Source organism: Anolis sagrei, chromosome 1 (genome assembly GCF_037176765.1).
Source record: "Anolis sagrei isolate rAnoSag1 chromosome 1, rAnoSag1.mat, whole genome shotgun sequence".
NCBI lineage: Eukaryota > Metazoa > Chordata > Lepidosauria > Squamata > Dactyloidae > Anolis > Anolis sagrei.
Window position 1 is genome coordinate 193,716,252 of NC_090021.1, and position 27,825 is coordinate 193,744,076.

At 38.7% G+C, this 27,825-nt stretch overlaps 1 protein-coding gene across 1 annotated transcript; it reads right to left on the minus strand.

Annotated features, from left to right (window-relative positions):
• Nucleotides 1–27,287, minus strand: HAT1 (histone acetyltransferase 1). Its single transcript, XM_060779065.2, has 11 exons — nt 27,104–27,287; nt 22,676–22,747; nt 21,776–21,851; nt 19,821–19,941; nt 9,039–9,218; nt 8,693–8,814; nt 8,086–8,190; nt 7,654–7,760; nt 4,399–4,550; nt 2,195–2,311; nt 1–399 (listed from the first exon to the last, which is right to left on the minus strand). Exons 1-11 carry the CDS (start codon nt 27,270–27,272, stop codon nt 232–234), a joined length of 1,389 nt encoding a protein of 462 aa, XP_060635048.2. The 5' UTR covers nt 27,273–27,287; the 3' UTR covers nt 1–231.
• Nucleotides 27,288–27,825: the final 538 nt, after the last annotated feature.

Below are 27,825 nucleotides of genomic sequence, written 5' to 3' on the forward strand. Positions count from 1 at the left end.
TTTTGATGCATCTCAATCTACTTTCTTTATTTCAGCAAAGTGCCCCCCAAATCTAAGCACAGGTTTTTATTTTAAATCTACAACACAAAAATAGAAAATATCCAAAATGCACAGAGAACCACAGTCATCTCGAAAGTGATTAAAGTATCACATAAAATTTTACAGTGAGGCCGTGATTAAGGATGAATCTCTTAGCACAATGTACAGAAATCTGCAGTTCTGGAAGCATCTTCAGACTTGAGCCAGCCGTTCTAGGACTCTTCGGTAATCTGAAACAAGCTGCTGGAAGCTCTCCTCTAATTGCTTATGTTGCAAGTTTAGGTCTATTTGGTTTAACTGATTGGTCAGCTCTTCAGGTCTCAGGCATCTTCTCATTTTAGCAATCTCTCGCTGCTTTTTCTGGAAAAGGAATGGAGCATGCATTAAAATATTGGCACAGATGACTGCTATGAAGACTTAAAAAAATTAACTGAACCTACAAATACAAAAGTATTAAGAAGAGTTCCTTCAGAAAATTTCATTGCCACTTTCTATTTATGGAAATGCAGATTTTCAGAAACTTCAATCAAATGGCTGCCAATTTCAGTTAATGCATATTAAATCAATAATATAACAAACCTTGATTGCTTTTCACATACAATAAGACACAACTCAATAATGACAAACTAAATCTCTTTCAGTTGATTCAATGAGCCTCGGTCACGATTAACTTCTACAGTATTGTTGCCAATATGGATCCTATAACAGTGTTTCTCAAACTGTCCTCCTCCAGTTGTTTTGGACTTCAACTCCCAGAAATCCCAGACAGTTTACCAGCTGTTAGGAATTGTGACAGTTGAAGTCTTCTGCCAAACTAGCAGTTCAAAAACATGCAAATGTGAGTAGATCAATAGGTACTGCTTTGGTGGGAAGGTAAGGGGGCTCCATGCAGTCATGCCAGCCACATGACTATGAGGTAAGATAGATATAAACAAATTTAGCAGTTAGCATTAATTTCTTGGGAATCTGATTCTTTACCTTCAATGTGAATTATCGTTCTGCTATATTTTTATTAATAAAATAACTATGAAGACTCATAAACTGCCTTTGAGTGTATTTTTTCTTCTGGAGTAAATATTTATATAAACACCCAGGAACCCAAATACAAAAACACTGCATCTTCCCCCATATACACAAGAGCAATAACTCTCAATTCCTTGAACTTTTCTAACGACTGGGGTGCCCACTAGATGCATCCCATGAGTCAAATAAGGGACTGAACCTAGGAAGAAAAGGCAGGCAGTCAATCACCTTAACAAATACAGACCAATAGCTGGATTTTTTTGGAAGTGCAATATCCAAAGAATATCTTGTTTCCTTTCTCTTTATACTTATCCACTTTTGTAGGGGAAACTATTTATAAGCTTGGTGTCCTTCACATACCTTATAGCTATAAAAGTGATACAAGAAATGCACTCCATGGACTAAAATGTCAGATTCTTATTCTTAGCATAGAAATGCTATGTATTACAACTAAATGGTCTCAAACTAATATCTGTGGCTTCATTTCTTATGCATCAGTTATAGTACTACTAGCTGGAACTAGCATGGTATATTGAGCTGAGCGCTGAAGTATGATTCTGGAGACCAAGATTTCAACTCTGGCAATAGAAACCCATTTAGGCAAATCACATTATCTCAGCCTCAGAGGAGGAGCCCCCAGTGGCGCAGTGGGTTAAACCGCTGTGCCGGCAGGACTGAAGACCGACAGGTCGCAGGTTCGAATCCAGGGAGAGCTCCCTCTATCAGCTCCAGCTCCTCATGCGGGGACATGAGAGAAGCCTCCCACAAGGATGATAAAAACATCAAAATCATCCGGGCGTCCCCTGGGCAACGTCTTTGCAGACGGCCAATTCTCTCACACCAGACTTGTAGTTTTTCAAGTCGCTCCTGACACGACAAAAAAAAAAAAAAGCCTCAGAGGAAGACAAGGCAATCCCTCTGGATAGATCTTGCCAAGAAAACCCAACGATCTGGTCACTTTAGGGGTGCCCTAAGTCAGAAGTTATTGAACACACACATAACAAATACATTTAACAGAAACATGGATGCATGCCCATAAACAGAAAAATAGTAGCAACCCATATCCTAATGATTTAGTGCATGGACATTTTTTTTAAAGTCTTAATATGCACATGAAAGTTTTTTTAAATACCTTATAAGGACCCATCAGTCTTCTTTTTACATCCAATCTGTAATTTCTAGATTGATCAGGATTGCTCATGTCTGTTGCATGCAACCGGAGAATTTCATAAACCCGTCTGGTATGTTGCTGGCAAACAAGAGGAGAAGCATATACATCAAAAATTCCTAATATACTGAAAAACCTTACAATCTTTCAAGGTTCTTTAGCCCATCCCCAATCCATAAACCTCAACATTTCTGAGTAATGTGCTGCTACAATCCTGCTACAAAAATTTCCGGGCCAGAGAACTCAAAATGTTAGTTTGGAAAATGTGTTGTTGAAGGCTTTGGAAAACTGTATGTGCATTTTCTTCAGGACTGAAGAAAAGAAACGACAGTCTATTCAGTATTGAGTCTGATAGAATATAAGGCAAGCAAGAGTTTGCATTTAGTCCCTCTGCCCCAAGGGAAACCAAAGAGTAGATATCTCCCTTTTCTCTCCCTTAACCCTATTATCAAGTGCTTTTGTTACTATAGACAGAGATTCCTCCTACCCATTATTACTTCTGATGTGCCTCTAAAACCAACTTTGTGGTAGAATCCCCCTTGCAGTTACACTGCTAAAATCAATTGCCAGATGTAACTTGTTCTTCCCTGTGCAGCGACTTATTGCACTCCATAGGAGTTCAGCATGTGGAAAGAGGATCCCTCATCAAAATCTCTGTGATTGCATTCAGAGAACTATTTGCTTTTACTGTAAACCTTTTCCATACTACAAACCTCAGGAGTCACTGAGGGCAAAGGACCATTAATTTAAAGCTTTCTCATTTGGTGGGAAAATATTTATTTTATTCCAGTGGGACTAGACTGGGATTTAAGACACCTTACAAAATGAGACGGTATTGCTAAAAAAAAAAAACAACCCAAATTTTAATATTGAAACATAAATAAAGCATTTGCAGAATTATTTATTTCTTTGCAGGGAGCCATTCCTTTAAAATGTTTCTTGCTGTTCTTTGGTGTATGAAGTAGAACTCACCGATGGCTTCAGCTGTGACACTCCAGATTTTGATGGAGGGTAACTCTATCAGGTGTACCCAGAACAGGCAATGGTGAGGAATTATGGGAAGTACAGCCCAATATTATCTGGAGGACCACAGTTGACCCTGCCCCCACTAACAGGTACCAAACACAATGGCCAAATTCAGCTTTGTGGGAAAGAAATTATTTCTTGGCAAGATCACACCAAAACTGGTGACATGTGTCTCCTGAGGGACCCAGATCTATCAGGAAGTTTATAGTGCATCAATGCCTGGTTCTAATTGATATTAAGATGCAAGACACTTTGATGGCTGGCTTGGGAGCACTTTTCCTAGCTGTCTCTCTTATTGTACCTTGACTCCCAAAACTAAGTGGTAAACAACTAGGATACTCAACAGAGCCAGCTTCTGCCAGGCACATACTCAGCCTCTTCCTCCTTCAGTGACAGTCTACAATTGGAATAAGTGCTTTGAGCCACTTCACTGCCACATTTGCTATTGCCACTGTTACTACTGGCATAGGAAGGCCTTGGATATTATCCTGCATGAGAGAATGTTCACGGAATAATCTACAACATGAGAAGCCTGATCATGTAGTTGATATGGCATTTCTCACTGTAAAACCATGATGCTGCTTTAGCAGTCCATTTACTTTCAACAGATCACTTCTGACATGTCCAAATTTAATATCACATTTTTTTTAAAGTAATAAGTTCAAAATGCAATCGGTTCTGGTGCAGCAGTGCTTCCTTTTTTATTACCACTTCTTCCTGCCCACAGCATTTTGGCAACATATCTGGTGTATACTCTTCAAATGGTTCTCTCTACTGAATCCTTTACTGCTTGTGAAATTTTGAATTTTTTAAAAGTTACTGTCATACTACGATAAACCAGCAACTAGAAAAGATTGGTACATTGAACTAAAATTTGTAAACAGGACTTTTGTTCCAGCAATGATTATGCCAAGTGTGTGCATACGGACTAATGAGTAAAAGCTAAATTGATGCATTTCCCCTACTTCTGTAGCCTATCACCCCAATTCTTATTCAAATTTTTGAGGGGGGGTGAGCTTCTTAAAAGGTCAAATTTCTATGTTACATCAAAATCCCTTTTGTGAGTAGATTTCTCTAGTTTAAAGAAAAACAACAAGATATAGCTCACAAGGTGCTTACATTAATATGTTAATATCATATACCTTGTTTACTTTCAACTTCTGTTGAGCTTCTGTTACCATATCTTGACTGAAACCTTGCTCAAGCTTTTCTGGAGAAAAGCAAGGTAAATCTTGACACAGTTTCACTAATACAAAATCTCGTAGTTTCACATAGTTTTCAGATGGGTCTTCAGCTAAAAGAACAAAAAAACAGCAATTTTGAATTGTTTTGTTTCTTCTTTATGGATAACTACTCGAATACTTCTAAGCCTCGACCCCCAAATATCCACAGAGCATAGATCAACAGTCCAAGGTCAAGCCGATAGTCTAACAGAGATGCCAACATCAACAGAATAACAGAAGAGAGAATCTAAATGTTTGCTCCAGGGTTGTGAGCTGATTACCAGAGTGTTCAGAGCACAAAGTTGAGTCAGAGTCCATAAACTGAGGTCCAAGGTAAGTCCCGAGTTCAAGAAACACAAGATATCAGGAGTTCCTTAAATCCTAAATTTACAGGTGTTGCCTACTGCTGACTCTCTTCTAGGTTAATCTCAAAGACCAACATAGCTGAGACCTCTCTTTTTGAAAGTCCACAAAAGCTGGAAAAGTTAACTCTTCCTCAGCCTGCTCTGAGGAAGTTGCTTGTGCTTGTTCAGCAGGCTGAGGAATAGTAACTCCTTCCACAGACATTGCTTCAGAGCTTGGAGCTGCTGGGATCTACTGGGCTGCCTCCAGCATGTCCTCAACCTCGCTTCCATGACACCAGACCACCACAGTGAAGATGAAACAAATAATATTTGCAGAATCTCTTCAATATATTCTGCATCTTCACTTTCTATTTCTTCCTATCAGAGAAAACCACAGCTTATAGCAGCTTGAGTCAGAGTAACTACAAATGAATGGCCATTCCTTTCCCCAAAAGAACATTTGCTACAACTTTTTTCCCACCATGACTTGTTATTACACTGGACACAGAAACTGTCTGCTAACAACACACACTTGGACGTAAGAATAATTGAAAATAACTGGAATTGATGGTAAATAATAGGAAGCATGTCTCAGTGGTAACCAAATTATGAACTGGATACTCTATGCAATGTGCTCTCTCTGAATGTAATCTGACTGCTGCAGTTGGTAATTAACATAACCAAAGAGTTTTAGCAGCTGATGCTTTCCTCTTAAAGTGTGAGTCATAACAAAGCAATGCCTATTACTCCAGAAAGTCCATCTTAGCAGTTTACATTCTAACAAAACTATTGGGGTTTTTTTTTTTGAGGTAAGTAAGATCATGGAAAGGCATAATTCTCTTATCAAGACCTGCCAATAGATTTTTAAAAAAAAACAAAAACAAAAAAACAAACTTGGTCTTCTATATCATGTTACAATTTTATAACACACTAAGGGCAAATTTCCTGTCCAAGGAAACATGAAGTTTGCCGGAATGGAGAATTAAAAGGTTTAGGAAAGCAAGAGTAAGAGTTCTACTTCTCAATAATATTCACTGTTCATTCAAATTTATGTGAACAAAGATAAAATTAGCAGACATTTTTCACATATTTCATGTATTACATTTATATCCTATGTTTCCTCTAAAATAATGCTTATGATGGCTAATATCAAAATGCTGATAAAAACAGCAATGGTAAAATTAAAATAAAGGAATGTTCAAATCTGCAAGTAGATGCAGGAAATAGGAAGAGTCCAAATCACAAAGTAACACATTCATAAAAAACACATCAATAGGTTAACCAGTTCAATCTCACTTTAAACCAACAACTGCTTTATAAACCTGATTACCTTTTACATCTCCCCCAGTTTGAGGCACCCTTTATACAGCCACCTTATAACTTTCAATGCCATCTCACTTTCATAATTTCCTATCCCCTCCTATCTGTCCAACCCAATTTTCCCTTAACAGCAGCAATGAGAAATGGATGAAAAAGAGAAATTCATCTCTCCATACCTTTCAAACTCCCAGTCAAAAACAGCATGCTCCCTAGCAGATTATTCTACAGGGCAATTTAAAATCTGTTTTAGAGCAGTTTTACTGGAAAAATACACACCATGTTTCCATGTATTGATGCAGTGGCCTGTTTTCTACTGCTGTATATCCTAGCTTCTTATCTCTGTCTTCTTAAAAGTGACAGTTTGTAAATGCATGCATTACTAAGACGGCTATTTATGGTCTGGTATATTTAATTACAAGCTTGTCCACAGCCATTTCCATTTTAGAATCAATTTTACAGATTATAGAAGGTAATGTGGTAATTTCAAGAGACTTTCATAAAAAGAACCACAAAACATGGATCTGTTATGCACTGAGATATAGCTCTAAGCGAACTTCATGATTTAATTACAGACCACAACTCTCAGCCTGACACATCATACGTGTTAGCACATTTGCTGGGGATGATTAGAGTTCCAGTCCAACACATCTTGGAGTTACCAGATTCAGAATACTGCTGTATGTGAATGGAGGTGCTTCATTCCTTTCCAACTTCAACCCACAAGCAAATTTTGAAATTCAAAAATAAGACTTTTGTGGTCAGGAAAAAAGCACTAGTCTTGAACAAAGAAATCTTCTTAAAATAATCAAAGATTTAATTTGACTCAATATTTTTTTCAAATGTTTATATGCTGAAAAGTTTGTTTTCCCATTAATTCAAATTGCCCTCCCATCAAATACAGTCATTTTGCAATGTTTAAATGTGGCTGAATAGAGCTATGGCCATGACCATCAGAACTATGCAATTCATTCTAAACACTTTCAAAAATCTAAACCATCAATGAAGATCAGTATCTTTTAAAATTTCCTCACATTCCAAGTTCATGCTCATCAAGCATTCATACTTTTTTAAATCTCCAAGGTCATAAAAATGGTGCAGACAGTTTTAGTGTTCAGAAAGACAAGTCTCACACAGTGTTTTTCTGATTTACTGCTTTGCCTAAAGGAAGCAAGCTCTGTGAGGAGTTTCAAAAACCTAAATCTCTTGTCAAGTCAGCTGTGCGGTCTGCAATAAAAATGGCTAATTAACTGGTAATCCTTTCATGCCAGGGATTGGATTTCCATGGAGCACTGTTCCCTGTAAGGAAAGGATTTGAAGAATTACATTATGCACAGTTCTGATGAAAGGAAGGGTAGCATTAACCCTGACCTCTCTTTCAGTTAATCTTTAAAAGATAATTTAATTTTGACAGATAAACTCAGAAAGTTGCAGTATCGACTGTCAGGAAAATAATGTTCAAAGTTTCATATAAATGGATTCCCACTTCCAAAGGACGACTTGTTTTACATACCTGTTATATCAAGTACTGTAGGGGATGACATATAGTATCTGTGAACTGTTTCTAAAAGCTGAGCCCCATGGCCTTCACCTTGGAATGGAGGCAATATCAGCATTTGGCTAGAAGTATGAACAAAAAAAAGTATTGCAGAAAATAAGAACTGCACCCTCATCCTAGGAATCAGTTTGCTTTTCTTTTAACACAGCAACTTGCAGATTCACAACATAGGAGATTTTATGTACAAAACATTTTTAAAGTGCCAATATAGCACACTATCAGTTTGAGATTCCGTCCTATTTCAAATGCAAAATACTGAAGTAAATAAATGCAAGGCTAAATAAGTTTGAAGTTAAAAAACAACCCACCCTTACAACAAGTATTGGGAACTTCAACAGTGCTCTCTTCCTAAATAAAAGGCAAGGCACGTGTTATGCTGCCAATTACCTTACACGTGGCCGGGTTTTGTCTGGGTACACATAGTAATTATAGACTGTCATATAGCCCACGGTCGCAAAGAGCGTAGCTCCGTCCTTATTATACTTCTCAAATCTGCAGATAAAACAGAAAGCCAAGCAGGTCAATTACAGTCGCGCTCCCATGCAGTGTCCATTTTCTTTTCCATTCTCTGGCTGAATTTTCAGTGTCAGCAAGCTACTCTGTGAGGGCCCAATGGGTACACCTGCTATGTTCTGAATGTACAATTCACTTAATTGGTGTGCAGCAACTTGGATAAATCAGGCCTCTTTACAGCACTTCAGCACACTTGCCTATTATAAAGATGAATAGGTGGCAAGTAAAAGAAAACACAGGCAAAGCTCATTTTACTGTTTAAGCCCTACATTCAGGGCTCCAACAGACAACAGTATTTAATTTGGCTCTATTCTCAAGGTCTCGCTAAGCATAATAGATGCAAACTCCAGTCTGACAAACAATAGTTTTTCCTTTGCTGGGAAAAATATCATTATACTGCCCCAATAATTGGCCAGCCACAATTAAAATGCAGCCTTTGTGGAAGTAATAAGGTCCACTGTTGCTTTAGAACTGTACTTACACTAGAAAGTAGTTCCATCTTTCATCATCCACGTCAATAAAGTTCGCTGTTTCAATAAACCACATCAAGAAGGTCTGAAGCCTTTCATGATACTCTCGAAAGCCTGAGCATGTCATATCAGCCTAGGGAAAAAGCCAAAAGAAGTCAGGTGAAACTCTTCACAGAAAGGAAGAGCACCTTGTAAGGACTTAATCACACGAGTACTTGAAAAACTTGCTAATAAGTCCACTGGAAAGGATAATTCTTCAAACATAAAGTTCAACATATATCAAAAGTAGTTGCTTGGGGACTACGTAGACATTAAAATCAAAGCCATTTGGTCTCAACAAAACTTTGATTTTTTTACCTTGTATATCTGATATGTGATGTCTTCACCTGCTTCTTCATTATGCACAGAATATGCGTGTAGCAATATCCCAAATGGCTTGAAGTTAACCTCTTTTTCCAGTAAAGATATAAAGTCATCTGTATTTCTGCTAAAACCTGGTGGAATTATTTCTCTAACTTTAGATTCCACATCATCTGCCTGAAATCCAAGAAGAGAGAGATACAACTAGAGTCTTTTTTTCTACAGAAAATGTAGGTAAACTAATATTTTTTGGACAAATAAATAGATACTTGAATGATTGAAGAATGATCTAGTACATAAGACAGCTTCCTATATTTTGCTTAGACCTTTGACCTAGTCATAACATATGCTATGTATGGATCCTTGGCATTCACTAGATGCCCCCTTGTGGTCCTTAATATACAAAGCTCAGAGCTGTCGTCCTCATGCATTCAGAGAAAATAAACAGTAAATCACATTGTTCAAATCCACTTTTCCAAGGGATTTCCCAAATATTTGCTATAAAACCAATTAGATTTTGCTGAAGGAAGATGTTTGCATCCTCCTAACTGGAAATGGGAGACAAAAAAATGGCCGATCATTCATATCAATATCAATGTTCATCACATAACAGCTACTGTATCAACTCAAGTATAAGTCGACTTCATGTAAGATCAAGTTTAGGGGCCAAAATTATGGATTTTGATATGACACATGGATAAGTGAAGGATCATTCCATGGAAAGGGGGAAGCACCAACGCTGTCTCAGGGGATGAGCAACCCCTAGCCACTGCAGTGTCTTGGCAGTGGATTCATAAGTAACTGTAGAGATCTATGATGGATCCGCATGTTCTTCTGCAATGAAGGTATTGATTTCCAGTTAGAAGGTGGTCTTGACCAGGGCTGGCTTGATGCACCTTCCTCTTGACACGTTTATCCCTTTTGCCCTCCATTTGTGCCCCTTCGAATTCCACAGCACTGCTGATCACAGCTGACCTTCAGTTAGAGTGCTCAAGGGCCTGGGCTTCCCAGTTCGCGGTGTCTATGCCACAGTTTTTAAGGTCAGCTTTAAGCCCATCTGTGAATCTCAACATTCTATTTTCCATTCTTGAGTTGAGAGTATAGTAACTACTTCGGGAGATGGTGACTGGGCATTTGGACAACATGGGTAGTTCTACAAAGTTGATGGTGGAGAATCATCGCTTCAATGCTGGTGGTCTTTGTTTCTTCCAGAATGCTGACATTTGTCCGCCTGCCTTCCCAAGAGATTTGCAGTATTCTTCGGAGGTAACACTGATGGAATTGTTCCAGAAATTGAGAGTAATGTCTGTAGATGTTCCACATTTTACAGACATACAACAGCTTTACAGCTTTATGAATATATTTATAAATATATTAATAACTAGATTTGGAAGAACCCAAAATGCATACAGTCCAACCCTTTGCCAATATAGGACTTTTAACTTCTGTTGGGTTTTTTGAATTAATACTATCTCAGGAAAAATACAGTATTTCATTGTAACAGAGAAGCCAATCATCTCTGACATAACACAACAACCAGTAAACAATACAGACTTAAAAAATAGACTGCCCCAAACCCACACAACCAAGGTTGAGATTTTTTATTACATTTTTGTCATTATCTCAAAGAAAAAGAAGGGGAAAAATATTGTTTTGTTTGAGATCCTTTAATCTCAAGTATTGGCATAAGAAACTTTCCGTCCTTCCTGTTGCTATGTCCTAGCAAAACCCTTCACTATCCTGAACCAACCAAGTGTAGAAAATGTGGTACTGAGCCAAAGGTTTACATGGGTAGCTGTGTTGTAACTACCACTCATACAAATCTATAATTAAATATGGAATTAGCGAACCTTCTGATCACCATGTTCAATGCCAACTTGCATCCTCAATGGGAAACCAAATAAATGGGAATGTCACCAGGATAAAAACTAACTTTTTCTAAGACCAACTTGTTTGCTTGAAACAGAATACACAAAAGTCCTAAAGACAAAACTGTCGTGAAAACATTATCATGGGGATTTGATTTTAAATCAAAGCACTTTATAAACCAAATTAAAAATACAAACAAGTGTAACAAAAATTACCCATAGGATTCATTTTTAAATCTAATTTAACCAAAAATGACAAGACGAGGAAGCAAAACTGCCTTAAAATTGGCCTTGTTAAACAGCCAAGTAAACGTTACAGATTATCAGCTGAGCAGACATCATAATCCTTTTCAGGTCCCCCAAAGACCACTTGATTGAATGCATTTACTACTTCTCTTTCACCATGAATATTTGATGAAGTTTCACAATAACGTATTGGCGCTTCTCACCAGGCAATAAAACTTAATGAATTGGTCTCAACTTAACAAAACCCAAGTCCTTCAATACAACCCCTAAAAGCCTGACATTACATTCAACAAAATGAGCTTACATTCTATTCAAACCCTGCTCTGAACAATGAGCCCAGGTTTTTACTTAATGGAGTTTGCCATGAGTTCAGCTGTAATGTTTGTATTGTATCTATTTCCATAAGGACTGACACAAGAACACTTTGTGTTAACTTACTAAGCAGCTCTTTCACACAGTTTACATGCATGATGAGTATTAATTCTAAACCAAGACCCTTGCTACTTAGCATTCAAAACAGGGAATTAAGATGCTTAGGACAAAATACACTACAAAAGGCTAATACAACGTACTACTAATTCCTGTCCTTTCAACTATCACCCCCAGCCCCCTTGAGCAGAAGCAATGCACCTGCAAAGGCATAATACTTTACTATCAGCTAAATTTGATGATCTATAATGTGGATGCATGGCCCAAGCACACTTCATTCTTAGTGCTTTGGTGCCCCCCAACATTCATATTTACTCAGATTTACATGCCTAAAGAACCATTATGTTAAGAGAGAGAGCTCTACAATCCCTGCTTTTGTCTTGTACTACTGATTAGACTAGTTTTACTAAATGAGATTTAGTAAAAGTGTTGCAAGAATTTGTATCTATACTACAACTTCAAAATTAGTTCTTATATAAAGATATAATAATAAAACTTTATTTCTATCATGCCTTCTCTCCCCTGAGGGACTCAAAATGGTTCTTATCAAGAATAATATTTAATAAACTATAAAGGAACACTAGAGAGGAACAGTGGCCACTAAATATCAATGCATTCTAACTGGAAAGAGGGTCACAGATACAGTTTATCGCCATTCTGCAACACAATATTATTATTTTGTAACAATACATATCCCACATTTATTGAAAGATATTTACAGTGTACAAAGCAGCACTTCTCCAGTGGATTAGGCTTCATGCATGCCAAGGTAACACTCAGGACTCTTTCTCTACTACATTCAAATGTCTACTGTCTAGTTCTGTGCAGGGATAAAAATATCTTGCAAAAGTTAGGTTGTATTTTCAGGAAGACTACTGAAGAAGAATGAAATGAACAGAACAAAATGAGAAGTATTGGAATGGCTAAAACAGAGAGGGAATTATGGAGCAGAAAGGGGTGAAAGCCTATTGTCTTTAAAATTTTGTTTTTAAAATTAGAGAAATCTGGAAAAGACAAACTTAAAATGGTAAAGTGGGCATGCAGGAGAATCTGGCAACTTTATAGCACATTTCTTCACATTTTGGTTGTCTCTGAAGTATGGGCTTCAGCTTATTTTAGAGAGATAACAGAACATTCAACATATATACAGACTGCAATGAAGCCTAAAGTACATGAAAAAAACTCTGAGGCACTAAATGTTATCAAAAAATGTTTAACCAGGAATGAGCACTGTTGTGAAACCAGCTATTTGCAATACATTCCGACTGCAACCCTATGCATACTTATCTAGTAGGAAGTCTCATTCAACTCAGTGGGAGTTAGTTTTGAAAAAGCATGCATATGTTTGTGCTGTCAGGCATATTGGAAAAATAGCTGGTAGAGATCTCTCTCTAGAAAAAAAATTCCTATGAGGAGGTGTAAGCCTAAAGCTAGGAGCGATAGTTTTTAAAAGCTGAGGCCCTATTGCTGATTCTCATTACATTAATGAACACTGGTAATTTGGATTATTTATTACACTATGCATTGCTGTTCCATTGTTGTAAAGAGAGAACAAAACCTTCAGGACTGACAAAAGGTTGGCATAAAACTTGAAAAATCTCTGTGTTCTATAAAGGGTTTGGTAAATATGCATTTTAAAGGTAATGCTTGAAAGTAACTAGAAACAGTTACATCAGTGCAGGAAGTATTCTCGTACTTTTTGTATTACTTTTGAAATGTGGCCTCCTTTTGTGCTCATTACCCCTGTATTGTTCTTTGGTTCTGAAAATTGATGGCACGTGGGAAAATAGAGAATTCTACTAAATCTGATGAACCCGTGTGAAACGTAGGGTTTATTTATTTATTTTTATTTATTTCCTATATTTATACCCCGCCCTTCTACCCCCAAAGGGGGACTCAGGTTGGCCTAACAAAAGCATCATACAATGCTAGCATCATAAAAACAACCACAGTGCAATCAAAATATTAAAAATTAAAACAACAATTAAAGCAATTAATTAAGACACATCCATTAAAATCGAAATCCAAAAACCAGTCCGGGTCAATTCATTGCCATAAGTTGTGTGATCTTATTCCAAATCATTCAAAGACACAAGAAACAAACCAAAGGTGCTACTAGAGTGTTGGAAAACGAGGAGGCCACCCTGAAGTCTGCTTCTCCCTGACCCCCTCCCCCTGGCCCCCATCTCTGAATAGACTTGCGGACTAAATACTCCATGATCCCTGCTCCACAACACACCTTTTTCCTCCTCTTCTGAAAAGGCCATGTAGTGGCTGGCAGGGGGACAGGAGGCAACAGCATAAGGTGGGTATTTAGGACTTCCAAAGAGCTGCCTGCAAATTGGTTATCAAAACACTGTCAATGTCAATCCTCCTTGCTCAGCTGCCTCCTACTAGCCACTGCATAGCTGTGCTAAAAGAAAGGGATGGGTGGGGGGCAACCAAATTAGACTGTCACCAACTATATTCTAATAGTTGGTGACAGCCAATTCTCCTTGTCCAGCTACTCCCCGCCCCCTTCCTCTGACCAATACACGGCCATGATGGCAACGGGCAGTAGCTAAGGCTCACCTGTCATCAACAATAATAGCCAGAAATATGGGATCCTCCTCACTCAGCAGCAACTACATGGCCATAGTAGGACAAGAAAAAGTGAAAATTGGGGTTGGATTTAGTTTCCTTCGCCTATAAGACTATAATTTCCATGAACATACTCACAGTGGAGAAAGCACTGTTTTAATTACTCATTCTCCTCTGTGGGAACAAGGGATTTAAACAAACATATCCCTGATGCATGGTAACTGAACCCAAACTTGTTTTGTTTTCCAGAGTGGTTATTACTCATCTTCCAACAGTGTATTTCCCCACTAGCTGGTAACTGCTCCCCATTCAAGCAGAAGATAGACACAATTAAGGGAACGCAAGAATGCCTCTTTCTTGTACTTGAGAATACAATAACTCTCACATATAGGCAGACACTGAGATGTTTAAACATAGAATTGAACATTTAGTGGAACTGGAATGAATAAGAAAGGAAATAATTTAATACACAAATGAGAATTTCAAATTATGCAAAATATAAAGACAAAATTTGTTGGCTTCATCTTCTTGATAGAATCCAGCATGATAGATGTTAGCTCCTTTTATGCTGCTTTGGAAAAAACTAGAACAAGTGCCTTGAAATATTGAGGTGTGCTTTTTGAAGCGATTCACAACTATTCATTAGAGACAGGTAATTCTGTCAATTTCTGGCCTGTATCATTTTCATATTATTTTTATCCATAATTATATTCTCTTTTTAAAATTGATCTGTCCTAGTGGCGCAACAGGTTAAACCGCTGAGCTGCTGAACTTGCTGACTGAAAGGTTGGCGTTTCGAATCCAGGGAGCTGGGTGAACTCTCGCTGTTAGGCCCAGCTTCTGCCAACCTAGCAGAAACATGCAAATGTGAGTAGACCAATAAATACTGCTTCGGCAGGAAGGTACCAGCGCTCCATGCACTCATGCTGGCCACATGACATTGGAGGTGTCTATGGACAACACCAGCTCATTGGCTTAGAAATGGAGATGAGCACCACCCCCAGACACAACTAGACATAATATCGGGTGAAACCTTTACCTTTACTATTTGTAAACAAATTTCAAATTTCAGAGAAGTGCGAAACCTGGTAGATAGCCAAATTCCAATCTGAACACTATCCTAAGAAGTGTGAATCAAATCATTGGATACAGGAATCTGCAACAAATTCCTCAAACATCCCTATTATTGATATTTCTATTCATAACTAACTGAATAATCAGTTGCAGAAATTCTGGTTAGCCTAGCCTTTTTAAGGGAGGAGAAAAAAATGTAGCTAACAACACAGCCTTATAATACAATTCCCAAGTAAAATATGAAAGTTTATTGAAAAATAGTATACAATAGCTTTGCCTAGTTGGAGACCAAAAGTCTACTGGACCACTGGCCATATTCACTAAGCATTATGGGAACTACAGCATAACACACAGCCTCACTTCCCTATCCCCGTCTGCAACATGGCAGTAATAATATTCAGTTACCTTACAGATGGTTAAAAGGATGAAATAATAATAATAATAATAATAATAATAATAATGTTAATTTATACCCCACTTTTTCTCTCCACAAAGAGACTCAAAGCGGCTTACATTAAAATCATTTCAGTACAATAATGCACATATAGCAGATAAACACTGAAAATTGTCAGATAACGTAGTTTTGCTACTTACAGCCACACATTTCCATTTGTCAATGATGGCATTCCACTTTTTAAACAATGTGATAACTGGCGTCACATAATCAGTCACATAACATTTGTGATCTCCAGGGGTAAAGTTTAAAATCTACAGCAATCAGCTATTTATCTGTGACCAGATCATCTGGAGTAGCTATACTCCATGCATCAACCAACCCATGTGAATGCACAACTTTAAAATGTAAGCTACACCGCATAGTTTGAATATTAGTGGTTCTATATGTGTCTAGTAAAAAAAAAAAAGACTGATTAAGTTCAATGGAATATACTATCTGGTAACTGCAGTGATTGGAGCTGGAGGGTCCTACAATTTTAAATGAATAGACAAATGTTTCTGTTCCACATAGTGTGTGTGTGTGTTTCTAACAGACTGCTGCTCCCAATCAATGTGCCACTCATGCTGAGCAATCTCTGTAAAACCACATGACATTAAGCAGTTGATGTGAAACAAACTTTGTTTTTACAATAGTGTTACCTTATTAGGCATCAAGGTGGATTTTGCTCCCTGACTTTTGTGAAGAATGAAAAGCTCATATAAACACACACAGCAGAAATACGTATCTTTAGATTCAATTTTAATTTCACCTCATTTCTAAAGAAGACAGTATTCATTTCAAGTCCCACATACAGTTTTAGTAAGTCGGTGGTATTGCAGCCACACAGAACTGGCACATTGTTCTTTGTGGATTGCCAGGAGATAGTGGATTGTGGATTGGAAGGAGATAGCCAGACTGGACAGTTATTAATATGGTAAAAGGTAAAGGTAGTCCCCTGACATTAAGTCCAGTCATGTCTGATTCTGGGGTGTGGTGCTCATCTCTATTTCTAAGCCGAAGAGCCAGCGTTGCCCGTAAACACCTCCAAGGTCATGTGGTCGGCATGACTGCATGGAGCGCCGTTACCTTCCCGCCAGAGCGGTACCTATTGATCTACTCACATTTGCATGTTTTCGTACTGCTAGGTTGGCAGAAGCTAGGGCTGACAGCGAAAGCTCACGCCGCTCCCCGGAATCAAACCTGCGACCTTTCGATCAACAAGCTCAGCAGCTCAGTGCTTTAACCCACTGCGCCACTGGGGGCTCCATTAATATGGTAAGATTATACTATTTTCTAAACATTTCAGATAAATTCAGAAATCATTTTCTTATTTTGATTCAATCTATCGTTCGATTTGTTATTTGTTTGTTGTTGGCATTGAATGTTTGCCTCTTGGTTACTTTTGCTGGAAACCACCCTGAGTCCTCTCAGGGAGATAGGGCGGGTTATAAATAATGTACTATTATTATTATTATATATTATTAAGCTATGATTTCAAAGTTGTGATTATAGGTTTGCATGTTAATTTACTTCTTCCTTGGTTTGGAGATCACAATCAACCAGTTATCACAGAGGGGGAAAAGAAAACTGGCAAATATATGAGGGCAAAGTTTGAGGCACATTTCTGAGACTTTAACTCTGGTGGTTTGAATTCAGTTCCAGAAATCAAGAATAAGAGATCAAATTTACAGTGAGTGGTCATGTAGGAGGACCAGGAAGGATTCCACATTCTCTTCAGTTATTGTCAATAGGTCTCATTCCTTGCACTATCAGTTAAATTATCTAGCCCCAACCTTCACTGTCTATATGTTCATTTTGTCATATTTGGGTCTTAAGAATTTGCATTTGAATTATTTCTCTCAACACACACCAGGTAGATCGCCCCTCCTTCTAACCCAGAATGACCATTGACTTTAAATCTAACATTCCCAGGATAATAATTCACTACGACTGGAAAATACTGAAGCCTCCAACACCGGGTGGGAAAGTATGTAATTATATAATTTAACACTATTACTGACTGGAGAATAATTCTAACAAAAGCAGCCAGAACTATCCTATATTTATCCAATTTATATAGTCTAATGAAGTTATTAGTTCAGACCAACCGGCATCCACATAAATGTGCTATGAAGAAGTAAATACAGCATATGCAGTGCTTGTAGCCATAGACCTAGGTAAATGAGACTAAACCAACTGCAGCCTTGGCTTGCTGACATAACCATAGCACAAATGAATGCATGTCTTAACCCATGTAACAATTCTCAGTTTTGATGCTTTCTGACCTGATGTTCGTGAAGTGACTGAAACAAAGTTCCTGGATACCTGAACTGAGACATTTTTAAAATACAAATTCACTGTTTTTCTATCATCTAAAATATACCACTTATGCTTGAATCATAAATATTTTGAATTTGGACAGAAAGAAGGTAAATAAACTGCCCTTATCACTCCCCTTTTTGGGATACATTTAGACAAAAAGTAGGAACCAAAATTCATGTGATTTTGTTCAAATGTATGTAAATTTGGATTTATTGACAACACTGTTAACTCAGAAACTTTCCTGCTGAAGTTATAGAAACAAGAAATGAAAGCATCCTTAAAGATTCCCTTATCACCTCTAAAGAAGAAATGATGAATCTGTCAAAAACTAAAATTTAAGGTTGGGAATATATCATAGGAATGCAAGTTCACTTGCTTTCTTGGTTTGAGAGATCACATTATAATTATCACAGAGGAAAGAAGTGGAACTGGCAAACAGGGGAATACCAAGTTTAACATACATTTCTGAACTTTTAACATACCAACTTGTATTCAGGTCCTGTAATAAAGAATGTTATTGATAAAATTTTGAAACATAAAACTGTCATCAATTCCCAATTTCACAGAAGAGTTCTGATCCACTGAATAAATTGCCAGACACCTCTTGCCTTGTAGTAAATCCTAACACATTCTCACAAATCCTAAGGAAATGTTATAGCTATAGTAGGCTTATCCTATGATGAGGCAACACAACTGTCCTTCCACCAGATTAAAGCTATTGCATGGTAACATTATAGCAGTTTATTTATTTATTTATTTATTTATTTAGAGTGTTTATATTCTGCCCTTCTCACCCCAAAGGAGACTGAGGGCAGATCACAGAACATATATATGGTAAACATTCAATGCCGACTATACAATGAAAAGATAGACAACAGATAGAGGTACATATAGGCTTTTTCTCATCATTCGGCATCTTTGGAGACTGTGCTCAGTTCTGGCCACAGGGGGGTGCTGTTACTACATCTCCTTGCCGAAGAGCTTTCTTTGTTCGTGCCTTTCTTCCGAAATCGTGCCTAAAATACCTCCCCACTTAATGCGGTTCCTACTCATCTACTCACATTTCTGCTTTCAATCTGCTAGATGGGAGGGAAGCTGGGTTGAAGTTCAAGAACTCATCATGACCCAGCTTCGAATGGTCAACCTTTCAGTTGGCAGAATTTACTGCTGCTGCTGCTGCACTAAAGCCAGCCCTACAAAGCTACACATATTATTTCTATAGCTGTTCTACATCAAGGAAGAAATGTAAACACAACTAAAACTGTGTGAGAGAGATTGAATTTTGAAGTTTTATACATATGAAAACAGCTTATCTTTTCAACAAGGGTTGATATGGTACAATTTACTATATTTGGAAAACTGTTAGTACAACAGTACAATTATGTCCAACAATTCTGAAACACTAGGTATATCTAAGTACTGTACTTATCTAGGAATAGTATTTCTCTTTTTGGATTATGAATTAAACTTGGTTCAAGAAGAAATTATTATTATTATTATTATTATTATTATTATTATTATTATTATTATGTTTATTTACACCCTGCTTTTTCTCACCATAAGGAGACTCATAGCAGCTAGGAAAGACATTATTCAGCAATCTGATCTCAGCTACTATACTGAAAGTTGCTTAGGTGGAATTATACTGTGCTTGAAAATGTTTAGAATTTAAAATAGGCTTGAATTATAGTTAGGAAAGGTTGCATGATAAATGTTCACTGACAGAGCAATTTGAGATCCAGCACACAGTCATACAACAATTGGAAAAAATGAGAGAGTTTCAGGTAAAATGGCAAATCTGGCAATCTGTATATTTTGTTTTACCTCCACACTGTCAAAGTTCTCATTAACTTTGGATGTATAATCCACACGGAACAGTGTCGACAGGTTACCAGCAACGTAATACAAAAGAATCTTCAATCCTTTGTAACCAAAGGCTACCTCACTGTAACAGAAAGAAAAAATACATTACTTTTTATAGTTCAATGTTATTCAATTATACCCCCCAAAATAAATATATTTTATCACACAATAGTCACATTTTTTCCCCTTCAAAACTATTGCATGGTGAAAATTTGGAGACCTATGGAATCTTCCCTGCCAACAAGGTGCATAGATCTCTCTTGCCCGTGTGTGTGTGTTGGCAGGTGAGGCTTACTGGGTCACCCCTGGATGCCAGAAGCCAAAGGAAGTTTCACAGGACTCACTCACCTGCATAGGCCCCACAGCTCTGTGGGGATGAGCTTTTCACCTCTGCACACCTGCTGGAGAGAGCTGGTAGGCTTCTCTCAACTTATCTTGCTGCCGCCAGCTGATCAGCCTCAATCAGCTGGCCTTAGCCAAGGAAGCCCCCTAGCTCTTGCGCCTTCACTCTCCTGTGTGCCTGCCCCTCAGAGCTACAGGGGCTGTTCCAAGGCGCAGGTGTGCAACTATTATGCGGGGAATATAAAAATACCCCAAAGGAGGATTATGCAATGGTGACTATTATGCAATGAAATAAAGTAGCCTATCAGAAATACCTAGAGCAGGAATTCTACCATCATCCTGGCTGACTGACTGACTGACTTTCTTTCCATGAGTATAGATAGGTATTACAGTAAGAGCAACAGAATTTCATTTTGTTAGTTTTATGTAAGTAGTTCCACTTGTCCAAGATGCCTTTGGGTTTGTTTAGCAAACTTTCTATGCCACATATCATACTACTTTTAACTTCAGGGGATGTTCAAAAGCAAAATGTAGTAAGTATGAGAGCCCACCTTTCAAAAGTGAAAAAAGAAATCCAATCAAGCACACTCAAAACCAAAATTTAGGATTACCCTATTTGCACAGCAACTATTAGCAATCCAGTTTAATTTTTAAAAATGAAAGACAGTTTCTAAAAGGACTGTATCATGCAAAACATTTTAGATCCAGTGTACATAATCCTTTTATCCTTTTACTCCTTATTAAAGCTATTCTGTTATACACAGCTGTGGAGAACATAGTTAGCTTGGGAAATTTGGAGGTGGCAGAATTTGTTACAATGGCAGCTGGATGGGGCAAATGAATTTTATCTGTATTTCTGAGATAGCACAATGTCATCATATGCTGATAATATCTTAGGTGAAGCCAAATACATCTCTGCAACAATGAGTGAAAAGTCCTTTCCTATTGAAATTAAAATGCATTACATTTAATTTAGAGAAAAAGTTCAGACTTTCAGTTATGGAGTACTGCCAAGTGTTACACAGGTGATGACTACATATGTTTTTTTAAGATCAAAGGGTATACTCACTAACCTTATCACACTAAAGCAGGCATGGGCAAACTTCATCCCTCCAAATGTTTTGGATCTTCAGTGTCAGGGGAACCCATTTTCCTTTCTTGGATTTCAACTCCCAGAAATCCCAGCTGGCTTACTGGCTGTTAGGAACTGTGGGAGCTGAAGTCCAAAACAACCAACGTTTGCCTATGCCAGCACTAAAGCTTAAAGAGTAGGCAAAGAGTATGAGGATCTCATCTGAAATCCAGTGGCTGCCTCCTGCTGAATTCTGGGCTTGTCGTTTAGTGAGACCCAGGACGCCTCTGGCTGAGCATTTTAAAGGCCTCTCTCCTAAACTACATGCCCCATAAATCTGTAGGAGGCAGCCACAGGATTTCAAATGGGATGCATACTCTTTGCCTACTCTTTAAGCTCTAATATGAGAAGGCCCTAGCTGCAATTTAATATATATCCCACATTAGTTTGTAAGACACCTATTGAACACTCAACTTGTTTTTGATATTTTTCAATTACTTACTCATCCCCAAAAACTTGATGGCTGAACTCTGGATGGAACGTTGTGCTGTCATCTTCCAAATCCTCCGGGAAGCGGACTAATAAAAATATTCAAATATTTTCCATAGTAAAGTTTTTGTTCAGCTCACCACAATTTTTAATTATATAATTTAAAACAAGCCTTTTGTGTTATCCTGTTTAAACAATTCATATCAAGATTGTTTCTCAGATGGAGACACCTGAAAGTTTTCTGGTTCAAAATGGAAAAGAGGAATTTTGAGAGTGGAAAATCTGTTTCCACAAATTTCTATACAAGATTTTTTTTTGTTTTATAAGCACATTTTTTTCATGAAAACTTAGTCTTAAATTTCTCTATGAAGCATAAACTGTTTGTGAAAGATAAATCAACTTGGACCAAACAGGAGAAAATCAACTAAATAAAAAATTAAAAAGAAAAAGAAATAATTATAAAGAATTAAAAACCACTTTAAACATGGTGCTGTAGGAGCAACTCCCAGAAGAGAGAAAGTAGCATAAACAAACTGCTGCATAATAGGCACCCCCCCCCCAAACTTTGTGTCTTGCAGACAGAATACATTTTACACCAATGGAAGAAAAAGCAAATTCAGAGTTCTAGAGATTCTTAAACCTAGACCTAATATAGTGGTCCAAAACTGTATGTTCTTATCACAACACTATTGTGATAAGCACATACAATGATATATTATGTGATATATTAAGTATACAACTAATTGTGAAGCTGGAGTGGATCCTGCAAATAATCAACAGTGTTGTTTCCCACTCATTTTTGCTCCATGTGATCCTAGCTATACAGCAATGCCTGCATGTAAGAGGACAAAATAAAACTGAACAAACGAAAGCTATTGGTATCTGAAGCACTGAAAGCATTTTAAAACCTTACCTAATTTTAGGTGAATTGCTTCATTTGTATCACACTTGTACTCAGCCAATTTCTTCTCCATAGCAGAAAGCCCTACAGAAAAAATGAAATATACTCTCACCACACTTCAAGAAATGTTTCAGATAAAATATCTGATTTCACCAAAATGTTTCAATTAGTTTCCTGGAAAATTAACCAGCTGTCATATCTATCCAAAACAAAGATATGTGACCTAAAGCGTTGGATCTCACAAATAACATAAATGAGTTACAGTAGTTCACAATACCCCACACTGAGTCCCAGTACCTAAATGTCAAGCAAGCAATTAGTCATCTATCTGAGGTTAATCAAAGGTGACCAAGGAAAAATATACCCATATTTATTCGAGTCTAATACGCCATCAAATCTAATGTGCACCTCAATTTTCAAAACCCTGAAACCAAAAATGAATTTGCTGCCAAATATAATACACAAAAGTGCACTCTTTGTAATTTGGCTAAAAAGCTGTGCATTACGGTGGCTGCATGCTTGTAGTAGCGAGGCTACACTTTTCTTATCACCTAAAGTCTGGGGCCTTCTTCAGGGCAATTGTATGCCTGCCTTACTCAGATCCAAATCCCATTGACTTCAATTGGGTTTGATTTTCATGTATATATAGGATATGCTCCTTTACTTGCTTACACAGGATTAATTCCCCCCCCCCCCCAAAAAAAACCCACAGAGTAAACATCCTCAGGATTGAGCTGTTAGTTGGTATCGCACCACACTCTGCACCTTCATGAGACCAGAGGCAATTTCTTAATTTCCACCCACCTCTCAGAGCCAAACACTGAGAAAATATGGTCTTCAGGGGCTTGTGGCAGCAGCTCTTAAACCAAGAAAATGGCTGGGACTCATTTGGGCAGAATATACACTACAGGTGTTAGCAAGCAGCAAAAGTGCCAGCTGCAACCTCCCCTTTCAATCTCCTTTGAGCTGGACTGGGGGCCCTTCCAGACAGTTCCTATATCCCAAGATCTGATCGCAGGTTTTTTGCTTTAAACTGGGTTATGAGTCTACACCACCAGAAAATCTGGGATCAGATCCTGGGCTTTAGGGCCTGGAAAGGCCCTGCCTCCTCTGAAGCTCATCCAAAAGATTACCTCTTCCTCTTTGTTTTTTTTCAAGATGGAGAGAAAGCTGGAACTCATCTTAGTGCATTAACAGAGATTATTCAATGCTTGCTATATGAAACAAAACTGTGGTATTTTTAAAATGTTTATGTGTTTTAATGATTCAGTTAACACATCTCAAGCCACAAGGAAAGGTGGGTAAGAACTAATAATATCTCCTGGGCAGCAGTAAATACAATGCTGGGCAATAGTATGATAGCTGGGACCCTTGATATTTCTGGGTTATATGGCTGTGTGGAAGGGCCCTGAGAGAAGCTCAATTGCCCCTCACTCTATCTTCATTTTGCCAGTAGACAAAATTTCTTTCTAAATAGGACTTTAGCCTTTAACTGCTAAAGGCAGAAGAATATGAAATTAATTTGCAACTTATATAATATATGTTTTAAATAATTTTTGATTGGGTCAATGGTTAATTTTTAAAAAATCTTTAAGCTATGTACTATTTTAGATATTTTATCTAGAGTGGTAAAGTGCTTTGAGAGAAAGGCAGAGCATAAATATGTTGAAGGGAATCTCCAGTCAACTTGGACTTATTTATGTAATTAAACTCTTCCAGTAATACATTTTATCTATATGAATGTTTTGTTTGTTGGGGGCTTCGGGCACATCTATACTGTAGAATTAATGCAGTCCAACACCACTTTAACCAATGCTCAATATTTTAAATTATGTGAATTGTAGTATGATGAGGCATCAGCACTATCAGGTAGAAAAGGGTAAAAACCTTATAAAATTACAATTCTCACAATTCCATAGCATTGAGCCATTACATTCAAAGTAGTGTCAATCTGCATTAATCCTACAGTGTAATGTGCCTTTCATAACAGTAAGAAGAAAAATAGATATTTTGTTCTCTAACAATTCTTAAAGTTATTATGCTATGAGGAACCTTTTGTCCCCTGGATATCTACCTTCTCCCATCCACCCAAGCAGCACAGCTGACTGTCAGGGAGGATAAGGGCTGCACTCTCAGGACAACTGAAACGCCCCAGTTTCTACACATCTGGACTGATTACTGCAATGTATTTATTTCGTATCAAAAGCATTACATAAATTAGTATAAAACTGATAAAAATAGAAGGAGGACAGGTGGCTAAATATCTTTTGACCAAAAATGGGCAACAGCAATGGCATTGTCTGTAGCCTCCAACAATTCTTCCTCTGTACATGAGGCAGGGCACAATGCACAAGCATACAGATGCAGAGTTGTCTGTTCTGCTCTGCAGTCACACAAGGTGTGGGATTCTTTTAGGTAGTGCCATTTTGCCAGATTGTCTTTTGATCTGCCCACTCCGCTTCTGATTCAGGGACTTCCAGGTTGCCCATTCTTGGAGGAAAACCCTTGTGGGGGGGGGGGGGGCATCCAGTTGGGATTTCCTGGTTTAGCTGCCCAGAGGGATACCCTTGCTGTTGCTGGGGGGATGCCAAGAGAAGTGGCAATGAGCAATAATCCCTGACCAAACCCTACATGAAATATTCTCGGAAGCACTTTAGTTCACCTGTTAGAGCAATTTAAACCCCACTTTATCCCCTGGCTCCCCTGTCCTTGATACATTACATTGCTCTCTCACCCAGTGTTTTAAATTTTTAATCATTTGCAATTGGCCCTGCACACTGTGATCAATTTTCTGGGTTCTAATGCTCTGATTTTATATTGCTTGATTTGTTTATTTATATTGGTTTCTGTATTTTATTTTTTATTTTCTTTATTTGTTGCTCTGTTCTTGTGTTATATAGTTTTATTGTATTGCTGGGCTTGGCCTCATGTAAGCAGCCCCGAGTCTCCTTGGGAAGATGGTGGCGGGATATAAATAAAGTTTTATTATTATTATTATTCTCATAAAGCTTTTCCTTGATTTGAGTCTATTTTTATGAATCCGTTCCTTTATGAGTTTCTCCCTCACAATCAATCTGCTCCATCCGTCTCATCCTGATATTAGTATTTTTAGTGTTTTAGTTTTTATCTTGCATATGTGGCCTGCCCATTGTTATTTTAATGTGTATGATTTTACTTTTGCTTTATCGTGTTTTTTTTTGTACTCGTATGTTGTATGTGTTTTACTGTGTTGCTATTGTGTTTTGGTTTTATTTTATTGTAATATGCTGTTGGTCTTGGCTTCATGTAAGCCGCCCTGAGTCCCCATTGGGGAGATGGTGGCAGGGTATTAAATAAAGTTTATTATTATTATTATTATTATTATTATTACTACTACTGGGAGGAGGCTGGTAGCCATGTAGTGGATGGCTTTCACAGTGTTCAACCATATTTCTCTCACACTTAGCAGCAACTTCCCGTCGCACATCGGGGGGGGGGGGGGCAATACCAGCTAGCTGGCTTGTAGATTACTGCAATAAGTTTTTGATTACTATTTGTAGATGTTTCAAACCTCCTACAGAGTTTGTGCAATGGTGTCTCCAGGAAAACTGTAAAGAAGTGGGAGTACGCCACTGATAAAGCCCCCTTCCTGAGCATCCACATATTGGATGGATCAACGATACCCCTTTCTTTGTTGTGTCTGCAAGGACGTTGCCCAGGGGACGCCCGGATGATTTGATGTTTTTATCATCCTTGTGGGAGGCTTCTCTCAAGTCCCTGCATGAGGAGCTGGAGCTGATAGAGGGAGCTCATCCACCTCTCCTCGGATTCGAACCTGCGACTTGTTGGTCTTCTGTCCTGCTGGCACAGGGGTTTAACCCACTGTGCCACCGGGGGCTCATCGATACCCTCAAAGGCTATGAAAGAGGAATTATTCCAGTACAAGTATTTATCATCATAACCACAATTCAAAGAGGCTTGGGGCCTTTCCACACAGCCATATAACCCAGAATATCAAGGCTGAAAATCCCTCAGTATCTGCTTTGAACTGGGATATCTGAGTCCACACTGTAGGATTAATGCAGTTTGACACCACTCTAGCTGCGTTGGCCCAATGCTGTGGAATCATGGGAGTTGCAGTTTGGTGAGGCAGGCGCACTCTTTGGCAGAGAAGGTGAAAAGCATTGCGAAACCAAAGCTTCTGTGGCATTGAGCCACGGCAATTCATGCGGTGTCCAACTGCGTTAATTCTGCCCATTCGGCCTCCAATGCTCGAGATGGAGAGGCTGACGCGTTTTTCTTCAGGCAGAGGCCTTTCCTTCCTTCACGCAGCCCTGTGGGCCTCCTTTGCCCGGCAGTGGCACAGGCCTGAAGCCCCCGGCCTGAGGCCTTGGGCGGCGACAGCGGCGCAGGCCCACCGCCAGCCCTGCCCTGCCCTTCCTCCCGCCTCGGCCCGCTTACCCGCCATTTCTCCGGCGGCGGCGGCGGCGCCAGCGAAACCAGCCAGCTTGAGCGAATCAAGCCGCGCGCCCACACGCCGGAAATGACGTTTAAACAAGACAGCGGAAGCTCTGGCAGGGAGAGGAAGCGAGTAGAGAAGGCGTTCGCTACGTTGCCAGCCCCCGCGCATGCGTGCTGCTCTCAGACGCGTCTTTCCTTCCCAGCCGACCTTCGCGAAGGGCCTCAGGATTCCAAAGGGCTCATTTGCATAGCCCCGCCCATCCCCGCCTTCCCTTTTGCCCGGGAAAGGCTGGCTGCGCAGGAGGAGAGGGCGGAAGTTGCCTCTGTTATGGTCACTGCCATGTCTAATCAGGACAGTAAATAAAGAGCAACACTCAAAAAACAGGAGAATTCCAGACAGGAAACAATCCGGGCCAGCTAACACCTCCCAACAAATGATCACCTAGGCAGGAAGCAGCCAGGCTTTGAAGCTGCAAGGCTATTCAATGCTAATTGCAGCAATAATATGTTTCATGCTTATGTCTATGTTTGATGTTTTTATAGTTTTAACGGTTTTTATCTGCGGTTATATGTTATTGATTTAGATATGTGATATTTTTATATATATGTGAGGCATTGAATTTGCCATTTATTATGTTGTAAGCCACCTTTATCACAAGCGAGACTGGTGGGGACGAGGGACAGGGCCTTCTCAGTGGTGGCCCCTCGCCTGTGGAATGCAC